The sequence below is a fragment of the Arachis ipaensis genome, chromosome B10 (assembly GCF_000816755.2).
Source record: "Arachis ipaensis cultivar K30076 chromosome B10, Araip1.1, whole genome shotgun sequence".
NCBI lineage: Eukaryota > Viridiplantae > Streptophyta > Magnoliopsida > Fabales > Fabaceae > Arachis > Arachis ipaensis.
The window spans coordinates 90,929,403-90,950,014 of NC_029794.2; the positions used below are offsets into that span (position 1 = coordinate 90,929,403).

The 20,612-nt window shown below is 38.0% G+C and overlaps 1 protein-coding gene across 1 annotated transcript; it reads left to right on the forward strand.

Moving 5' to 3' along the window:
* LOC107621744 lies at positions 110–3,293 on the forward strand. Its single transcript, XM_016323753.2, has 7 exons — positions 110–144; positions 293–333; positions 546–706; positions 881–1,093; positions 1,204–1,296; positions 1,636–1,986; positions 3,045–3,293. Exons 1-7 carry the CDS (start codon positions 110–112, stop codon positions 3,123–3,125), a joined length of 975 nt encoding a protein of 324 aa, XP_016179239.2. The 3' UTR covers positions 3,126–3,293.

A 20,612-nucleotide genomic window follows, 5' to 3' on the forward strand; every position in this document is an offset into this window, starting at 1 on the left:
TAACTATTTTATATTTATAAATAAATATATATTATTTAATTATTTTTAATATATATTTTATATATATATATATATATTGCGGTTAGAAAAGTAAAAAATAAAAGTGACTATGGTAATTGGACAAAGGAGGACCCTTTACCAGAAGTGATGTTATATTCATATTCATATTCGGGGTTAATCTGCTTTATTAAATGAGATGTTATATACTTGTTTCCTATATTAGCATATGTGGAATTTTGCTGATGATAAAAACTAGATACTGAACATTATTATTGTATGTACTCATTTATAGCTGGGTTTTGGGATCATGCTTTGCTTTGTTACATGCAACTGGTGATAAATTTCATTATAGCAGAGAAATTATTCAGTCTCCATTTATTTATTTATTATCATATTATATATCACTTTTACAGTTTTACAGCTTTTTTTTTAATCTGAAAAGTTATTATTAAGTCAATTCTATAGTGTCTATTATTTAAAAATTATTTATTTTATTCTTTAGTCGCTCATTTACTTATTTATTTATACTTATTTGTCTATTTTAGATGAATACGGAGCTAGTACACACCTTCATTTATTAGTGAAGGATGTGCATAATTTGCTAGAAGGTTTGTGCATAGTTGTCACTTTTGATAAACATCATGCAGCAATAGGAGAAGTAGCTGGACTCCTTGCAGGAGTTTGTGGGCAATTGGCCACTGATTCTGTAGCATTTTCAATCAGTTTTGAAAAGTGGTCAAACATTCCAAAAAGCTTTTTTGAAAATCAATGGAATATTTTTTTCCTAGTAAGAAGATTACTCAAACTCTAAAGCTTATTTCTTTGCCATTATTTAGTTATATTTGCTGGTTAATATATATTCTTTGTTATAATTTTGAAGGCTCGATTTTGCTTCAAAGTGAGTGATAACTTGGCCAAACGATTTTTTCTCCAATCACTTGGCAAAAAATGGAGGGAACATAGGATAAAGCTTTGGAATGATTTTTATGATCCGAGGTTGAGTAAAACCGAGATCATAAATAATGCACCAGAAGATATTGCTCCTGATCAATGGGCTTTATTTGTAGAATATCGTTTGAAGCCTGAAACTCAGGTAAGCCTTATATGAAGCAGATATTGCTGCTGCCTGCTCTTGTATTTTATTTTATATAGAGTTGAATGCATGTTTGTCTCTATTTAATTGTGTCCAAATTTAACTTGCAGAAACTTTGTAAGAGGAATCAAGAAATTCGGCAAAAACAAATAATTCCTCATACTTCAGGTGCTAAATCAATTGCAAGAAGAAGGGCTGAATTGGTAATCAATTAATGCATGCATATCTAATCTATCTCAAATATAATGCATGCATCATCTCTTAATTTTCTACATATCTAATCTAATTTAGTAGGCTGCTATTTTTTGATCGAGTCTTTCTACTTTTCTTAAATTTTAGACGGAAGAGACGGGAAAAGAAGTTAGTAGGGTTCAAATGTGGGACATCACTCACAAGAAAACAGATGGAAGTTATGTTAACGAAAAAGCTAAAGAAATAGCAGTAAGACTAAAGTGTAATAAGTAACTTGTTTGTATTTCTTTTTCTTTCTTTTTTATAATATAATACTATTTTTGATTCTTTCTTTTTTTTTATACATGTAGGAGAAGATTGAAGCATATAGCAGCCAACAACCGATGGAATTAACTCTTAATTCTCCTCTTGATGCTCTTGGAGTAGTTTTTGGGAAAGAGCACCCTGGTCGTGTTCGAGGTTTAGGTATGGGAGCTGTTCCAACAATTGCTTTCAAGAACAACACTACAAGGATTAGTCAAATGAATTTAGGTTCTTCAAATGATGTTGGAACATCATCTACTTGTGGTCCAAATGTGCAAGAAGAGTTGGATACCGTTAAAGCGCAATTGCAAGCGCTAGTCTCCTATATTGCTTCTAAGGAAGGAGGTAAAATTCCAATACAATTGGCTGGAATGTTCCCTACTCAACAAGTTTCACAGGTACAAATACAATTATCCTCTTTTTTTTTCTTTTGATGTGAGATAATTGTAAACAGTGGAGAGGATGCTACTAATGCAGGATACAGTAGATTAATCTCTGCTTGATTAGTAGTGTTGCTAAGTTTGTTATAGCATTCAAGCTCTCGTGTATTTGTTGACAATCCATGTTGAAAGAAGTCATTACTGTAGTCTGATTGAGATAATAATAGACCAGTAGGGTTTGATTGTGATCGATATTCTTCACTTTTCAAGCCAAAAGGTTCTACAGTTTGAAGGATGTTTGACCCGTTAAGATAAGAATTATTAAAGCTGGGGTTTCCTAAGGGGAAATTAGGGTTATTCCCCATGTTAAGAAATGTGTTGCCGTTCATGATTTGCAACAGATTTTGCAACAGTTGTAGTTGGGCTAATTGAGAAGTAGCATCTCCTTGTAGAGAAATATTAGGGTTTCTCCCCCAAGTAGTAGTGTTCATATTCATCATAGAATTCTCTCTTTTTTTTCCTTTTGATGTGAAATAATTGTAAACTGTTCATGAATACTTTTGATCTCCAAAACAAGTTAAGATTCGGTCATGGTCACTGTTGGCTATTTGAATGTACTTTTGAGTGAAATAATTGTAAATTGTTCATGAATACAGATTTTGACTTCCCGTTCTGATTTTGTTGTAAATTATAATTGATTAACAAAAAGTGAAAAAAAAAGATTTATCAATGTTTGTGGTATATAGGCATAAGTAGGAAGCAACTAATGGTAATAGGTGAGCATGAGCATGTGTTATTGCTGGTTGTTGACTAAGGGTTGTTATTGCTGTTATTGCTTTGTTTGAAAATGATTCTATACATCAGTGAATAGAAAGATCTTAAGGCTTCATTCTTTGTCGCTGCTATGGTTAACAAGCACATGGGAAAGCTAATTAACAACTAGCACTAGTAGTATTATTAGTAACATTTTATATGTATTTTTTAGATGAATTCAAATTCATAATTATCCACTTATTATTAATATATGCCTTTTTCTTGTATTTCTTGTGCTCATAATAATTATATTTTTGTTGTAGGGATTGGATCAGGAGAGTGAGATTCCATCACCAAAAGAGTTAGGAAGTAGGTCTTCTGGAGCAAGCAACAAGAAAGCATGACCTTGCTTGATATGTTAAGACAATTATAAGTCAGAATTAGTCAATGCTTGTTAAGGATTATTTTGATACTTTGTTTTTTGGATTATGACATTTCAATTATGACTTGGATTATGACTTTTGGATCATGTATGAATTAAAAATCATCTTATGATGTTTGATTTATGGCTATACCTTTTGGTTATTATGAGATTTTTAAGTGAGTTTCAAAAATATCACTTTAAATTAGTGGTTTCAATCTTATTTTAAAAAGCATAAAATTGTCATCATAATTAGGTACAAACGGCGGTTAGAAACCCCCGTTTTAAATGAAAACGATTCCATTATACGCTGGTAGAAACGGCGGTTAAAAACTGCTATTTTAAACGAAAATGATGCCATTATATTTTGGTAAAAACGGCGGTTAGAAACTGTCATTTTAAACACACAAGATGCCATTATAACATGGTAAAAATGGCGGTTATCATGGGAAAAACGGCGGTTTCTAACCGCCATTTTAAACGGAAGAGATGCCACAACATCCTGGTAAAAACGGCGGCTGTTCAAAAACCGCCATTTTATGCGGAAATAATGGCGGTTACAAACCGCCATTTTAACCTTCGAAAAACCGCCGTAATAACCAGAATGGCGCCCAGAATAACGGCGTTTCTTGGAGGCGCCAGTTTTGGTCATAATGGTGGTTATAACCGCCGTAATTACCCAAAATAACCGCCGTTTTAACCTTTTTTTTTTGTAGTGTAATAAATATGGTAAATTGACAACATTTTTTAAAGGATGTATTTATTTCTTTACAAAATCCATTCAAGGATTCACATTGATTGAGTTGGAAATCTTTATTCTTACTTGCATGATATACATAAATGATATATGGTTTTTGAGCCAAAGAACACACAACCTGTGAGATTTGAGCTTAATTGCATGGTTATATTATTTAACCATAGTTTTCATTCCTGTGTGTTTCTTCACTATGATTGCAACCTTTTGCTTTGTTCCATTCTATATGTCCAATATAGAATGTATTTACATGCTTGCATATGATTGAGGCCATTACTTGCTTTTGCTCACTTATCCCAAATAAGCCTACTTTTTTATGTCACCCTTGTTAGTCACCTTGAGCCTTTTAATCCTCATTTATTCTGAATTTTGTCACATCAATAGCCTTAAGTAGGAAAACAAATTAAATATCCCAAATTGAATCTTTGGTTAGCTTAAGATAGAGATTGTGTATCTACTAAGTGTGGGAAAACTGTGGGAACATGGGTTGATAGGAAAAGTATTAAATTGATAAATTATTGGGAATTTGGGTGCATGCTTATGTGAAACCAAAATAATTAAAATAACATGTGCATTGATATATTATGCTTAAAAAAAATCCCTATAATTAAATAATTAAATAAGGGGACAAAAATTACCCCAATAATGAGTTTAGTAAAAAGATCAATGCACATGTGAGAAAATTGAAAATAATTTGGTACGTGAGTATGTGATACAAAAGTGGGAAAATTTGGATAGTTAGGCATAAAGTTAGAATTGTATAGAGTATGTATATGTTAGGTGAGATCTTGGACTAATCAAGGATTCAATTTATAGCTTACTTGGCCATATATATATATCCTCTCCCATGCCTTAACACCATTATAACCTTGAAAAGACCTCATGATGTTTGCATGTGTACATTAAATATTTGTTGATTGGTTAGATGAAGAACAAAGTCTTAGAAAGCATGACTAGAGAAGAGTAGAGTGATTAAGCCCAAACACTGAGTGATTAGAGTGTATACACAAATCCAATGAGGGTTCAATAGCTCATCTCCATATATCCATGTTTAATCACTGTTTATCTTGCAAGTTTGTGAACTCTTTTGATTAACTCAACTCAATTGTGAATGTATTTAAATATGATTTAGCCTGGGTTATGCATATATGATTCCTTAAAAATTAGACTCAATTTAACCACATCTAAGCTTTGTATATCTAGGTGGATAGTAATTAGAATTGCAAGATTCATTTAGGTAGCTTGCATTTAGATAGATTGCATTGCATAGATTCTACCATTCTACCTTCACTCTTTTTCAGTTTCTCTTGAATTTAGCATGAGGACATGCTAATGTTTAAGTGTGGGGAGGTTGATAAACCACTATTTTATGATTTATCTTGTGCTCAATTGAGTGGTTTTTATCAATTCTTCACCCACTTATTCATATAATTTGCATGGTTTTACAATTCCTTCCTTATTATGTGATATATGTGAAAACATGTTTCCTAAGCCTTAAAAATATTAATTTTAATTATCCTTTATTATCATTCGATGCCGTGATCTGTGTGTTAAGTATTTTCAGGCTTTATAGGGCAGGAATGGCTTAGAGGACAGAAAGGAAACATGAAAAAGTGGAAGGAACGCGCAAAATAATGTTTTGAAGAAACTGACAGCGACGCGCGCGCATGGACGACGCGGACGCGTGTCTAGTGCAGAGCACAAGCGACGCGTACGCGTGACAAGGAAAATCTCCAAATGATGCGCACGCGTGACCTACGCGTACGCGTGACAGACGCCACGTGCAGAAAGTTGCAGAAGTCGCCCCCAGCGATTTCTGGGCTCCTTTTTGCCCCAAATCCAAGCCCGGAAACACAAAATAGAGGCTGGAGAATGGGGAAATCAAATCATTCATCAATCATTCATTCATTAAGGATAATTTTAGGTTTTAGATGTAGTTTTCTAGAGAGAGGTTCCCTCCTCTCTCTTAGGTTTTAGGAATTATGATTTCTCTTAGTTTTAGGTTTATCTCTTCTTCATTCCAGGTTCAATGTTCCTTTAATTTATGTTCTCTTCTACTTTTATTTATTCTATTACTTTAATTTGTTTATTTTCCTAATATTTGTTTATGAACTCCATGTTAGGATTGATTTTCTTATTTAATACAAATTGAAGTATTTCAGAATTATGATTGCTTTCTTCTATTTATGTTATTGATGCTTCCAATTTAATTTAGATTTCTCCCCTTTGCTTTGATTGAGTAATTGGTGACACTTGAGTTATTAAACTCAGCTGTTGATTGAAAAATTAGAATTTGCTGACTAATTTGGATCCCTCTAAAGCTAGTCTTTCCATAGGAGTTGACTAGGACTTGAGGAATCAAATTAATTAGTCCACTTGCCTTTTCTTTATTTAGTAAGGGTTAACTAAGTGGGAGCAATAACAATTCTCATCACACCTAATAAGGATAACTAGGATGAGATTTCCAGTTCTCATACCTTGCCAAGAGTTTTTCTAGTTATTAATTTACTTCCTTGCCAATTTATTTCCTTGTTCCCTATTTCAAAAACCTAAAAAAGATACAATTTCATAACCAATAATAAATCATACTTCCCTGCAATTCCTTGAAAGACGACCCGAGGTTTGAATACTTCGGTTGTCAATTTTATTAGGGGTTTGTTACTTGTGACAACCAAAATTTTTGTATGAAAGGATTCTCTGTTGGTTTAGAAGCTATACTTACAATGTGATTATTTTTATGAAATTCTTTACTAGCAAAAGTCCTCTTGTCAGAGGGATCGCAACACCCCTCCTAAAATGTGTATCGACTTCCAATACAAGGGAAGTCCTGGAAGAAGTACACAGCGGCATGTGTGGCAACCACTTGGGGGCACGAGCTCTTTCCAAAAAGGTACTCCGAGCAGGGTTCTTCTGGCCAACTTTTCAAAAAGAGGCAACCGAGTTCATTAAAACGTGCCCACCATGTTAGAAGCATGCTAATTTTCATATCGCTCCACCAGAGGAGCTCATCAGTGTTACATCACCCTGGCCATTCGCAAAATGGGGGCTCGACCTCCTCAGACCCTTTCCCCAGGGGTCGGAACAAGTCAAGTTTCTCATTGTAGGGGTAGACTATAATACAAAATAGATTGAGGCAGAGCCGCTAGCTAATGCCACCGCTCGAAGAAGTCGGAAATTTCTATACAAGAACATTATCACAAGGTTCGGGGTCCCTTACTCCATCACCACAGATAATGGCACCTAATTCATTGACACAGGTTTCAGGAACTTGGTAGCTGACTTGAAAATAAAGCACCAATTCACATCAGTAGAACACCCATGAGCCAACGAACAGGCAGAAGCTGCCAACAAACTCATACTACCTGGATTAAAATGGAGATTACAGGACGCAAAGGGAGCTTGGGCCGAAGAGCTCCCACAAGTCCTATAGGCATATCGAATAACTCTGCACTCCACCACAGGAGAATCACCCTTCCGACTCGCTTACGGAATGGAGGCAATGATCCCAGTGGAGATGGAAGAGGGATCTCCCAGAATGATCCTCTACAACGAAGAGTTCAACTCCCAAAGGCAAAAGGAAGAGCTCGACCTACTTTCAGAAGTCCGAGAAAGAGCTCGGATTAGAGAAGAAGCACTAAAGCGTCGAATGGCTTTAAGGTATAATCAGAAGGTAGTCCAGCGAAGTTTTGCCAACAACGATCTTATCTTGATCCGAAATGATATCGGAGCAGGTCGATCAAGAGAAGGGAAGCTAGCAGCTAACTGGAAAGGACTTTACCGAGTTATAGAGGTACTGTGAAAAGGCTACTACAAAGTGTCCGACCTCGAGGGGCAAGAGCTACCAAGGTCATGGTATGCCTGTAACCTAAGAAGGTACTATAGTTAGAAAGTAATAAAGATCTTAGGCCAAGGTGCACTCTTTTTCCTGAAAGGGTTTTTTAATGAGGCGTCAGGCCAAGATCTACAAAAATGCCCGACTTAGAAGGGTAAGCGCTCATATGTATATATTCTTGTCTATATTCCTATTTTCCATTTGAATAAAGTTTTTTAGATTCCCTAAAATGTTTTCCTACCAAGACGCATTAATCTGAGCGGAAAAATTTATTGCCCGATTACAAAGAGGTCGGAAAGGTGAAAACCAAATTCATCGCCCAATTACAAAGAGGTCGGAAAGGTGAAAACCAAATTCACTGGCAAGGTGAAAACCAAATTCATCACCCGATTACAAAGAGGTCGGCAAGATGAAAACCAAATTCATCGCCCGATTACAAAAAAGTCGGCAAGGTGAAAATGATAAAAACATATTAATGTAAGAAGTTATAAAAAGTAATCCATAAAAAGCGGCCTGACGAGGTCTGACTAAAAATGGACTACTAAAAATAACTTAAGAAGGATCGACAGGAGATGTCGGACCAACGAAAGGATCACTAAAAAGGGACAAAGACACCTCGCAAAGGCTCGAAAAGTGTGCGCTAAAAGGGACACAGCTTCGCCCAAAAAGCCACGACTTCACGACAAGGCTATCAAAATTGTTCAGACTAACTAAAAAGGTTCTACGAGAACACTAAAAAGTTGTCGGACAAGTTAGCCCCAAGGATCATCTCGACCAAGCAGAAAGTGGATAAAACCAGAAATGATAAAAAAGAGGTCGGACAGCAAAGTACCAACTCTTTATAAAGATTTGCAAAGGTTGCAAAAGTACGATCAACATATAAAGAGAAACACAACTATCATTAAAGACTCAGAAGGCCACCTGTAAGACAGCCTCAACAGTTCAAAGTGCTTTATTTTTTCTACTTATAAAGTTGCATAGAAGCAACTAAAGTAAAAAAAGTCTACCACATTAAAAGTTACACAAAAAAAAAACTAGAGTTCAAAAGCCCACAAGCTGGGCTACACAAATAAACAAGAGATCACAAGGGGTCCAAAGTCTCCCCGGTAGCAGCATCCATGGCTGAAGGAGGAGGAATGGTCTTCAAAGGAGTGGCATCCACAGTCCCATCCTCCCGATTGAGAATCTGAACATCAGGATCAGATTCGGGATGGTCGACATCAGCCGAATGAGTTGAAGAAGTCATGGTGGCAGAAGCTTTGGCTGGCGGCGCAGGAGGAGGTCCGTCATCTTCATCATCTGGGGCAGGAACGATCTTACCGCCCTCCACGACATTATCCAGACTGAAAAGAGTCAGGTCGAGCTCGGGGGCAAGAACTCAGACCTGGGCTTTCAAGTTCTCATAAGCATCAGTCACATAGCCCACAAGATGATCCTGAAGCTCGGCATAATCAGCCTGGGCAGACTGAATCCTCTCCTTGGCCTCCAACAGCTTGCCATAAGTGTGAGTATAACTCTCTTTATGCTTTTTTGCCGTCTCTTTGGCCAAGTTCGCAGCAGCCTCAGCAGCAGTAGCTCGGGACTTCTCTTTTTCCACATACAGCTCCAATTTTACGACCTTAGCATCAAGCTCATCCTTCAACCCCTTGATTCTATCAAATTCCAATTTAGCATCCTCCGTAAAGGCCTTAGTCGCATGGACCGAGGAACCTTGGAAAGTACGGAACAAGGCTGCACCCATATGAGCCATCCAAACACTATTGTTGGTGATGAAATCCAAGTGACGAAGGATGGACACATCGTCCATTGGAAGATGGCCATAAGGAGCAATCTGATTGTCAACAAACCCCACGACATTAAAATCAGGGGCATTCAAGTCATAGGGACCAACCGTCTTTTGCTTTTTTGGAGGAGGACCAGTAGTAGGAGAAGTCGGCTGGAGAGGGTCAGAAGGAACCACACGAACCTGAGGAGTCGGAATGATCCTCCTCGGTCCAGAAGTGTCCGAGGTTGGCTTCTTGATGAGCAGATAATTTATACGCTTTTTGGCATTGTTTTTAGTATGTTTTTAGTAGAATCTAGTTACTTTTAGGGATGTTTTTATTAGTTTTTATGTTAAATTCACATTTCTGGACTTTACTATGAGTTTGTGTGTTTTTCTGTGATTTCAGGTATTTTCTGACTGAAATTGAGGGACTTGGGCAAAAATCAGATTCAGAGGTAGAAGAAGGACTGCTGATGCTGTTGGATTCTGACCTCCCTGCACTCAAAGTGGATTTTCTGGAGCTACAGAACTCAAAATGGTGCACTTCCAACTGCGTTGGAAAGTAGACATCCAGGGCTTTCCAGAAATATATAATAGTTCATACTTTGGCCGAGTTTAGATGACGCAAATGGGCGTTGAACGCCAGTTCTACGCTGCTGTCTGGAGTTAAACGCCAGAAACACGTCACAAGCCAGAGTTGAACGCCAGAAATACGTGACAAATTGGCGTTCAACTCCAAGAATGATCTCTGACAATCATCATCATTCCCCTATGAACGCGTGCCTGACAACCACTTCCGTTCTACCTTCGATTGAATGATTATCTCTTGGATCTCTTAATCAGAATCTTCGTGGTATAAGCTAGATTGATAGCGGCATTCATGAGAATCTGGAAAGTCTAAACCTTGTCTGTGGTATTCCGAGTAGGATTCTGGGATTGAATGACTGTGACGAACTTCAAACTCGCGAGTGCTGGGCGTAGTGACAGACGCAAAAGGAGGGTGAATCCTATTCCAGTATGATCGAGAATCTCAAGATGATTAGCCGTGTTGTGACAGAGCATTTGGACCATTTTCACAAGAGGATGGGATGCAGCCATTGACAAGGGTGATGCCTCCAGACGATTAGCCATGCAGTGACAGCGAATCGTACCATTTTCCAGAGAGGATCAAAAGTAGCCATTGCCAATGGTGATGTCCTTACATAAAGCCAGCCATAGAAAGGAGTAAGACTGATTGGATGAAGACAGCAGGAAAGCAGAGGTTTAGAGGAACGAAAGCATCTCTATGCGTTTATCTGAAATTCTCACCAACGATTTACATAAGTATTTCTATCCTTATTTTATTATTTATATTCGAAAATTCCATAACTATTTTATATCCGCCTGACTGAGATTTACAAGATGACCATAGCTTGCTTCATACTAACAATCTCCGTGGGATCGACCCTTACTCGCGTAAGGTTTATTACTTGGACGACCCAGTGCACTTGCTGGTTAGTTGTGCGAAGTTGTGATAAAAAGTTGAGATTACAATTGAGCGTTCCATGTTGATGGCGCCATTGATGATCACAATTTCGTGCACTAAGTTTTTGGCACCGTTGCCGGGGATTGTTCGAGTTTGGACAACTGACGGTTCATCTTGTTGCTTAGATTTGGTAATTTTCTTCTTATTTTCAAAAAGTTTTAAAAAAAAAATTTTCAAACATCTTTCAAAAATTTTCTCCTTTGTTTTCGAAAAAAAAATATAAATCTTTTCAAAAATATATTTTTCTTCAGAATTTTTAAGAATGAATTCTAGTGTTTCATGAAGTTTTGGACTGAGGTTTTAGCCTAAAATTCAATGAATTACTCACATATTCATGCTAAAGCTTGACTGGCTATAAAGCCATGTCTAACCCTCAGATTGGAGCTTTAGACTAAGATTGTAAGATTCCTGGATTTCATATTAAAAATTTTGGAATCTTTATTTTTATTTTTCAAATAATTTTCGAAAAATCCAAAAAAATCATAAAATCATAAAAATAAAAAATATTTTATGTTTCTTGTTTGAGTCTTGAGTCAAGTTGAAAGTTTGGTGTCAATTGCATATTCATCTTGCATTTTACGAAAAATTCATGCATTCATAGTGTTCTTCATGATCTTCAAGTTGTTCTTGGTAAGTCTTCTTGTTTGATCTTGATGTTTTCATGTTTTGTGTCTTTTCTTGTTTTTCATATGCATTCTTGCATTCATAGTGTCTATACATGAAAAAAATTTTAAGTTTGGTGTCTTGCATGTTTTCTTTGCATTAAAAATTTTTCAAAAATAAGTTCTTGATGTTCATCTTGACATTCATAGTGTTCTTGGTATTCATCTTGACATTCATAGCATTCTAGCATGCATTCATTGTTTTGATCCAAAATTTTCATGCATTGCATCATTTTTCATGTTTTTCTCTCTCATCATTAAAAATTCAAAAATCAAAAAAATATCTTTCCCTTTTTCACTCATAAATTTCGAAAATTTGGATTGACTTTTTCAAAAATTTTTAAAAATTCAATTGTTTCTTATGAGTCAAATCAAATTTTCAATTTAAAAATCTTATCTTTTTCAAAATCAAATATTTTTCATTTTTCTTAGTTATTTTCGAAAATTTTAAAAATATTTTTCAAAAATCTTTTTCTTATCTTTATTACATAATTTTCGAAAATAACATCATCAATTAATATTTTGATTCAAAAATTTCAAGTTTGTTACTTACTTGTTAAGAAAGATTCAAACTATAAGTTCTAGAATCATATTTTGTGATTTCTTGTGAATCAAGTCATTAATTGTGATTTTAAAAATTAAATCTTTTTCAAAATTAATTTCAATCATATCTTTTCAAAAATATCTTTTTATCTTATCTTTTTCAAAAATTTGATTTTAAAATATATTTTCTAACTTCCTATCTTCTTATCTTTTCAAAATTGATTTTCAAATTTGTTTCAACTAACTACCTAACTTTTTGTTTGTTTCTTATCTTTTTCAAAACTACCTAACTAACTCTCTCTCTCTCTCTAATTTTCGAAAATATCTTCCCTCTTTTTCAAAATTTCTTTTTAATTAACTAATTATTCTAATTTTTTATCTTAATTTTCAAAAATTACTAACCTTTTTCAAAAACTATTTTCGAAAATCACTAACTCTTTTTCAAAAATAATTTTTGAAAATTTTCTCTCTCTTATCTCCTTCTATTTATTTATTCATCTACTAACACTCATCTCACCCAAATTCGAACCCCCTCTTTCATCTGTGTTCGAATTTTTTCTTCTTCTTTTCTTCTACTCACACAGGGACCTCTATACTGTGGTAAAAAGGATCCCTAATATTATTATTTCTTTGTTCCCCTCTTTTTCATATGAGCAGGAGCAAGGACATGAATATTCTTGTTGAAGCAGATCCAGAACCTGAAAGGACTCTGAAAAGAAAACTAAAAGAAGCTAAATTACAACAATCCAGCAAGCACCTTTCAGAAATTTTCGAACAGGAAGAGGAGATGGCAGCCGAAAATAATAATAATGCAAGGAGGATGCTTGGTGACTTTACTGCACCTAATTCCAATTTACATGGAAGAAGCATCTCCATTCCTGCCATTGGAGCAAACAATTTTGAGCTTAAACCTCAATTAGTTTCTCTGATGCATTAGAACTGCAAGTTTCATGGACTTCCATCTGAAGATCTTTTTCAGTTCTTAACTGAATTCTTGCAGATATGTGATACTGTTAAGACTAATGGAGTAGATCCTGAAGTCTACAGGCTCATGTTTTTCCCTTTTGCTGTGAGAGACAGAGCTAGAATATGGTTGGACTCTCAACCCAAAGATAGCCTGAACTCTTGGGATATGCTGGTCAAGGCTTTCTTAGCCAAGTTCTTTCCTCCTCAAAAGCTGAGTAAGCTTAGAGTGGATGTTCAAACCTTCAGACAGAAAGAAGGTGAATCCCTCTATGAAGCTTGGGAGAGATACAAAGAACTGACCAAAAAGTGTCCTTCTGACATGCTTTTAGAATGGACCATCATGGACATATTCTATGATGGTATGTCTGAATTAGCTAAAATGTCATCGGATACCTCTGTAGGTGGATCCATTCACTTAAAGAAAATGCCTGCAGAAGCTCAAAAACTCATTGACATGGTTGCTAATAACCAGTTCATGTACACTTCTGAGAGGAACCCTGTGAGTAATCGGACGCCTATGAAGAAGGGAGTTCTTGAAATTGATACTCTGAATGCCATATTGGCTCAGAATAAAATATTGACTCAGCAAATCAATATGATTTCTCAGAGTCTGAATGGAATGCAAGCTGCATCCAACAGTACTCAAGAGGCATCTTCTGAAGAAGAAGCTTATGATTCTGAAAACCCTGCAATAGCAGAGGTGAATTACATGGGTGAACCTTATGGAAACACCTATAACTCATCATGGAGAAATCATCCAAATTTCTCATGGATGGATCAACAAAAGCCTCAACAAGGCTTTAATAATGGTGGAAGAAACAGGTTTAGCAATAGCAAGCCTTTTCCATCATCCATTCAGCAACAGACAGAGAACTCTGAACAAAATACCTCTAATTTAGCAAACTTAGTCTCTGATCTATCTAAGGCCACTGTGAGTTTCATGAATGAAACAAGATCCTCCATTAGAAATTTGGAAGCACAAGTGGGCCAGCTGAGTAAAAGAGTCACTGAAATCCCTCCTAGAACTCTCCCAAGCAATACAGAAGAAAATCCAAAAGGAGAGTGCAAGGCCATTGATATAACCATCATGGCCGAATCCAAAGAGGAAGGGGAGGGCGTGAATCCCAAGGAGGAAGACCTCCTGGGACGTCCAGTGATCAATAAGGAGTTTCCCTCTGAGGAACCAAAGGAATCTGAGGATCATCTAGAGACCATAGAGATTCCATTAAACCTCCTTATGCCATTCATGAGCTCTGATGAGTATTCCTCTTCTAAAGAGAACGAGGATGTTACTGAAGAGCAAGTTACCAAGTACCTTGGTGCAATCATGAAGCTGAATGCCAAATTATTTGGTATTGAGACTTGGGAGGATGAACCTCCCTTGTTCACCAATGAACTAAGTGATCTGGATCAACTGACATTGCCTCAGAAGAAACAGGATCCTCTAAAGTTTGTAATACCTTGTACCATAGGCAACATGATCTTTGAAAAGGCTCTATGTGACCTTGGTTCAGGGATAAACCTCATGCCCCTCTCTGTAATAGAGAAACTGGGAATCTTTGGGGTGCAAGCTGCTAAAATCTCATTAGAGATGGCAGACAATTCAAGAAAACAGGCTTATGGACAAGTAGAGGACGTGTTAGTAAAGGTTGAAGGCTTTTACATCCCTGCTAATTTCGTAGTCCTAGATACTGGGAAGGATGAGGATAAATCCATCATCCTTGGAAGACCCTTCCTAGCCACAGCAAGAGCTGTGATTGATGTTGACAGAGGTGAATTAGTCCTTCAATTGAATGGGGACTCCCTTGTGTCTACAACCCAAGGTTATCCTTCTGTAAACATGGAGAGGAAGCATAAAAAGCTTCTCTCAAAATAGAGTCAACCAGAGCCCCCACAGTCAAACTCTAAGTTTGGTGTTGGGAGGCCACAACCAAACTCTAAGTTTGGTGTTGAACTCCCATATCCAAACTCTAAGTTTGGTGTTGGGAAGTCTCAACAATGCTCTGAACATCTGTGAGGCTCCATGAGAGCCGAATGTCAAGCTATTGACATTAAAGAAGCGCTTGTTGGGAGGCAACCCAATTTTTATTTATCTAATTTTATGTTTTATTAGGTTCATGATCATGTGGAGTCACAAAATAAATATAAAAATTGAAAACGGAATCAAAAACAGCAGAAGAAAAATCATACCCTGGAGGAAGACCTTACTGGCGTTTAAACGCCAGTAAGAAGCATCTGGCTGGCGTTCAATGCCAGAACAGAGCATGGTTCTGGCGCTGAACGCCCAAAATGGGCAGCATCTGGGCGTTTGAACGCCAGAATTGTACCCTGGAGAAGAGCTGGCGCTGAACGCCCAGAACAAGCATGGTTCTGGCGTTCAACGCCAGAAATGGGCAACAAATGGGCGTTCAATGCCCAGAACAAGCACCAATCTGGCGCTGAACGCCCAGAGTTGTGTGCAAGGGCATTTTACATGCCTAATTTGGTGCAAGGTTGTAAATCCTTGAACACCTCATGATCTGTGGACCCCTCAGGATCTGTGGATCCCACGGGATCTGTGGACCCCACAGGATCCCCACCTACCTCCACTCATTTCTTCTCACCCCTCTTTCACACAATCCCATAAACACTCTTCCCCAAAACTCTTCACCAATCACCTCAATCTCTCTTCCCTATCACCACTTCACCACTCACATCCATCCACTCTTCCCCAAAAGCCTACCTCATAAACTCCACCTACCTTCAAAATTCAAAATCAATTTCCCACCCAAACCCACCCTATATGGCCGAACCTTACCCCCCTCCCTTCCCTATATATAGCCCTCCATTCTTCCTCATTTTCACACAACACAACCCTCTCTTCTCTTCTTGGCCGAATATACCACTCCCCCCTCTCCCCCATATTTTTTTCTTCTTCTTCATCTATTCTTTCTTTTCTTGCTCGAGGGTGAGTAATATTCTAAGTTTGGTATGGTAAAAGCATAAGCTTTTTGTTTTTCCATTACCATTGATGGCACCTAAGACCGGAGAATCCTCTAGAAAAGGGAAAGGGAAGACAAAAGCTTCCACCTCCGAGTCATGGGAGATGGAAAGATTCATCTCCAAAGCTCATCAAGACCACTTCTATGATGTTGTGGACAAGAAGAAGGTGATCCCCGAGGTCAATCAATAACACTATCTGAACTCTAAGTTCCTATACATGCCAATCATTCTGAACTTCAATGGATAAAGTGAGATGCCAAAACTATTCAAGAGGCAAAAAGCTACAAGTCCCGCTCATTTAATTGGAGCTATGTTTCATTGATAGTTTGGAATTTATAGTATATTCTCATCTTTTTATCTTATTTGATTTTTGGTTGCTTGGGGACAAGCAACAATTTAAGTTTGGTGTTGTGATGAGCGGATAATTTATACGCTTTTTGGCATTGTTTTTAGTATGTTTTTAGTAGAATCTAGTTACTTTTAGGGATGTTTTTATTAGTTTTTATGTTAAATTCACATTTCTGGACTTTACTATGAGTTTGTGTGTTTTTCTGTGATTTTAGGTATTTTCTGACTGAAATTGAGGGACTTGAGCAAAAATCAGAATCAGAGGTAGAAGAAGGATTGCTGATGCTGCTGGATTCTGACTTCCCTGCACTCAAAGTGGATTTTCTGGAGCTACAGAACTCAAAATGGTGCGCTTCCAATTGCGTTAGATATTAGACATCCAGGGCTTTCCAGAAATATATAATAGTCCATACTTTGGCCGAGTTTAGATGATGCAAATGGGTGTTGAACGCCAGTTCTACGCTGTTGTCTGGAGTTAAACGCCAGAAACACGTCACAAGCCAGAGTTGAACGCCAGAAATACGTTACAAACTGGCGTTCAACTCCAAGAATGACCTCTGCAAGTGTAACCTTCAAGCTCAGCCCAAGCACACACCAAGTGGGCCCCGGAAGTGGATTTATGCATCAATTACTTACTTCTGTAAACCCTAGTAGCTAGTGTGGTATAAGCTAGATTGATAGCGGCATTCATGAGAATCCGGAAAGTCTAAACCTTGTCTGTGGTATTCCGAGTAGGATTCTGGGATTGAATGACTGTGACGAACTTCAAACTCGCGAGTGCTGGGCATAGTGACAGACGCAAAAGGAGGGTGAATCCTATTCCAGTATGATCGAGAACCTCAAGATGATTAGCCGTGCTGTGACAGAGCATTTGGACCATTTTCACAAGAGGATGGGATGCAGCCATTGACAAGGGTGATGCCTCCAGACGATTAGCCATGCAGTGACAGCGCATCGGACCATTTTCCAGAGAGGATCAAAAGTAGCCATTGCCAATGGTGATGTCCTTACATAAAGCCAGCCATAGAAAGGAGTAAGACTAATTGGATGAAGACAGCAGGAAAGCAGAGGTTTAGAGGAACGAAAGCATCTCTATGTGTTTATCTGAAATTCTCACCAACGATTTACATAAGTATTTCTATCCTTATTTTATTATTTATATTCGAAAACTCCATAACTATTTTATATCCGCCTGACTGAGATTTACAAGATGACCATAGCTTGCTTCATACCAACAATCTCCGTGGGATCGACCCTTACTCGCGTAAGGTTTATTACTTGGACGACCCATTGCACTTGCTGGTTAGTTGTGCGAAGTTGTGATAAAAAGTTGAGATTACAATTGAGCGTACCATGTTGATGGCGCCATTGATGATCACAATTTCGTGCACCACTTCTTTGGAGGAACTTGAGAAGATCCTTCTCCAGAAGCCTTTGCCGAGATGTTTTGAGCAGCTGTTGCTTTCTTAGCGCCACGAAAGTGTTTCATGGAGTCCGTAGATTTCACCATCTCTGCAAAACAGAAACTAAGAAAACAAGTCACAAACAAGAGGGAAAATTAAACCACAAAGTAAAACTATAGGAAAGAAGTCGGTCACCACCCAATTCAGCACGAAGGAGGGAAGGATCTCCCAGAAACCTCTTCATGTCAAGATGAGGAGGCTCTCCCCAGTTTTCCTCTAACACACTCACAAAAGCCTACTCGATCTCACTCAGACTCTCCCAGGGATACTTGACTACTACCACATTCTCTTGCCACGATAAAGGAAAAGTAGGTTCATTATTTTCATCTAAGAAAAAAGGCCGAGCTCCCTCAACAGCTCGGACCTTGAAGTAATAGTTTTTGAAGTCGCGAAAGGACTCGTCATACATCGAAAACACTTTCTTTCCTTGAGTAGCTCGAAAAAAAATCCAAGAGGCTTTCTTTTTAGCTACCATAGGTTTGGTCAACACAAAAAGATGCAGAAAAATAGTTTGGGTAGGTCGAACACCCAATTCTAGACACAATAATTGGAAGATTTTATAAAACCCCATGAGTTCGGATGGAGTTGAGAAGGGGCTACATTGCAAGACCACAACAGGTCGGTCTCAAAAGCAGAAAAAGGGATGGTGATACTTAGCTGACTAAAAAAGTAGTCATAAGCATAGAAAAAAGGCCGTTCTCCCCGAGTTAAAGAAGGAAAGCAAACCCTCTCTTCAGGATTAGGGGACACCAGCTCATAGTTCTTCTCGTCATCCCTATTGTTACAAACCCTATGGAATCACCTAAGTCACACACAGTACTCGGGGTCAGCCACGATAACACATATTAAAACTATAGAGTCCAGCCAGTCAGACATCCCGTCGGGGATTTAGTAGACATCTCAACAATATTTTTGCGGGAAGACATAGGCCAACTATTCCTACAGTAAGAAAAAGAAAAATTGGATTACTACCAAACAATTCGGGCAAAATAAGGAATCAACTCGGAAAATAACAGCAAAACATCAAGTGTCAGATATGGCAATAAAAGGGAAACCCCAGGACTCACACCAAAGTCCAGGGGAACCCTTTGGAGGCAACAACAAGGCAAGAACCCAGAAAAAGGAGAAATCAACAGTCTATATCCTAAGTCTGAGGGACATCTTTTGATGTGGCATCCGTATTTTTAAGCGGGGTTCTTTCTTCCAAACTGGAGTTGTGATCGTTGTCAAGGTTGTCCGCCATGATGATGGGATGACTTCTAGGTTCCCCGGCAATGGTGCAAATGTTCTGAGGGTTACCTGAAACTGAAGGTCGATCTCGGATGAGATCTGTTGTTGTGGTCGGAGCTGTCGTGTCCGACTTGTTGGATCTTGTAGTGCCGCTGATCCTTAATCACCAGTGGGTAGTGGTACCTGCAAGAGACTCCGATGCTTAAGTTAGCACGTGCTTTAGGCAGGTTTTTTGTGTAGAATCAGAGTATGAGTTATACCTGGGTGCTTGATGAGCGGATAATTTATACGCTTTTTGACATTGTTTTTAGTAGGATCTAGTTACTTTTAGGGATGTTTTCATTAGTTTTTATGTTAAATTCACATTTCTGGACTTTACTATGAGTTTGTGTGTTTTTCTGTGATTTCAGGTATTTTCTGGCTGAAATTGAGGGACTTGAGCAAAAATCAGATTCAGAGGTTGAAGAAGGACTGCTGATGCTGTTGGATTCTGACCTCCCTGCACTCAAAGTTGATTTTCTGGAGCTAGATAACTCAAAATGGCGCGCTTCCAATTGCGTTGGAAAGTAGACATCCAGGGCTTTCCAGCAATATATAATAGTTTATACTTTGCCCACGTTTAGATGACGCAAACTGGCGTTCAACGCCAGTTCTCTGCCCAATTCTGGCGTCCAGCGCCAGAAACAAGTTGCAAAGTGGAGTTCAACGCCCAAACTGGCACAAAAGCTGGTGTTCAACTCCAGGAATGACCTCTACACGTGTAGACTTCAAGCACAGCCCAAGCACACACCAAGTGGGCCCCGGAAGTGGATTTATGCATCAATTACTTACTTCTGTAAACCCTAGTAGCTAGTTTATTATAAATAGGACCTTTTACTATTGTATTAGACATCCTGGATTGTATTTTTGATCCTATGATCAGTCTTGGTTACTCCAGTTCCCCTCTGGGGCCGAGACCAATGAACTCCATCATCACTTATGTATTCTCAACGGTAGAGTTTCTGCACTCCATAGATTAAGGTGTGGAGCTCTGCTGTTCCTCAAAGATTAATGCAAAGTACTACTGTTTTCTATTCAATTCACTTGTTCCGCTTCTAAGATATTCATTCACACTTCAACCTGAATGTGATGAACGTGACAATCATCATCATTCCCTATGAACGCGTGCCTGACAACAACTTCCGTTCTACATTAGATTGAATGAGTATCTCTTAGATCTCTTAATCGGAATCTTCGTGGTGTAAGCTAGAATGATTGTGGCATTCAAGAGAATCTGGAAAGTCTAAACATTGTCTGTGGTATTCCGAGTAGGATTCAATGACTGAATGACTGTGACGAGCTTCAAACTCGTGATTGCTGGGCGTAGTGACAGACGCAAAAGAATAGTAAATCCTATTCCA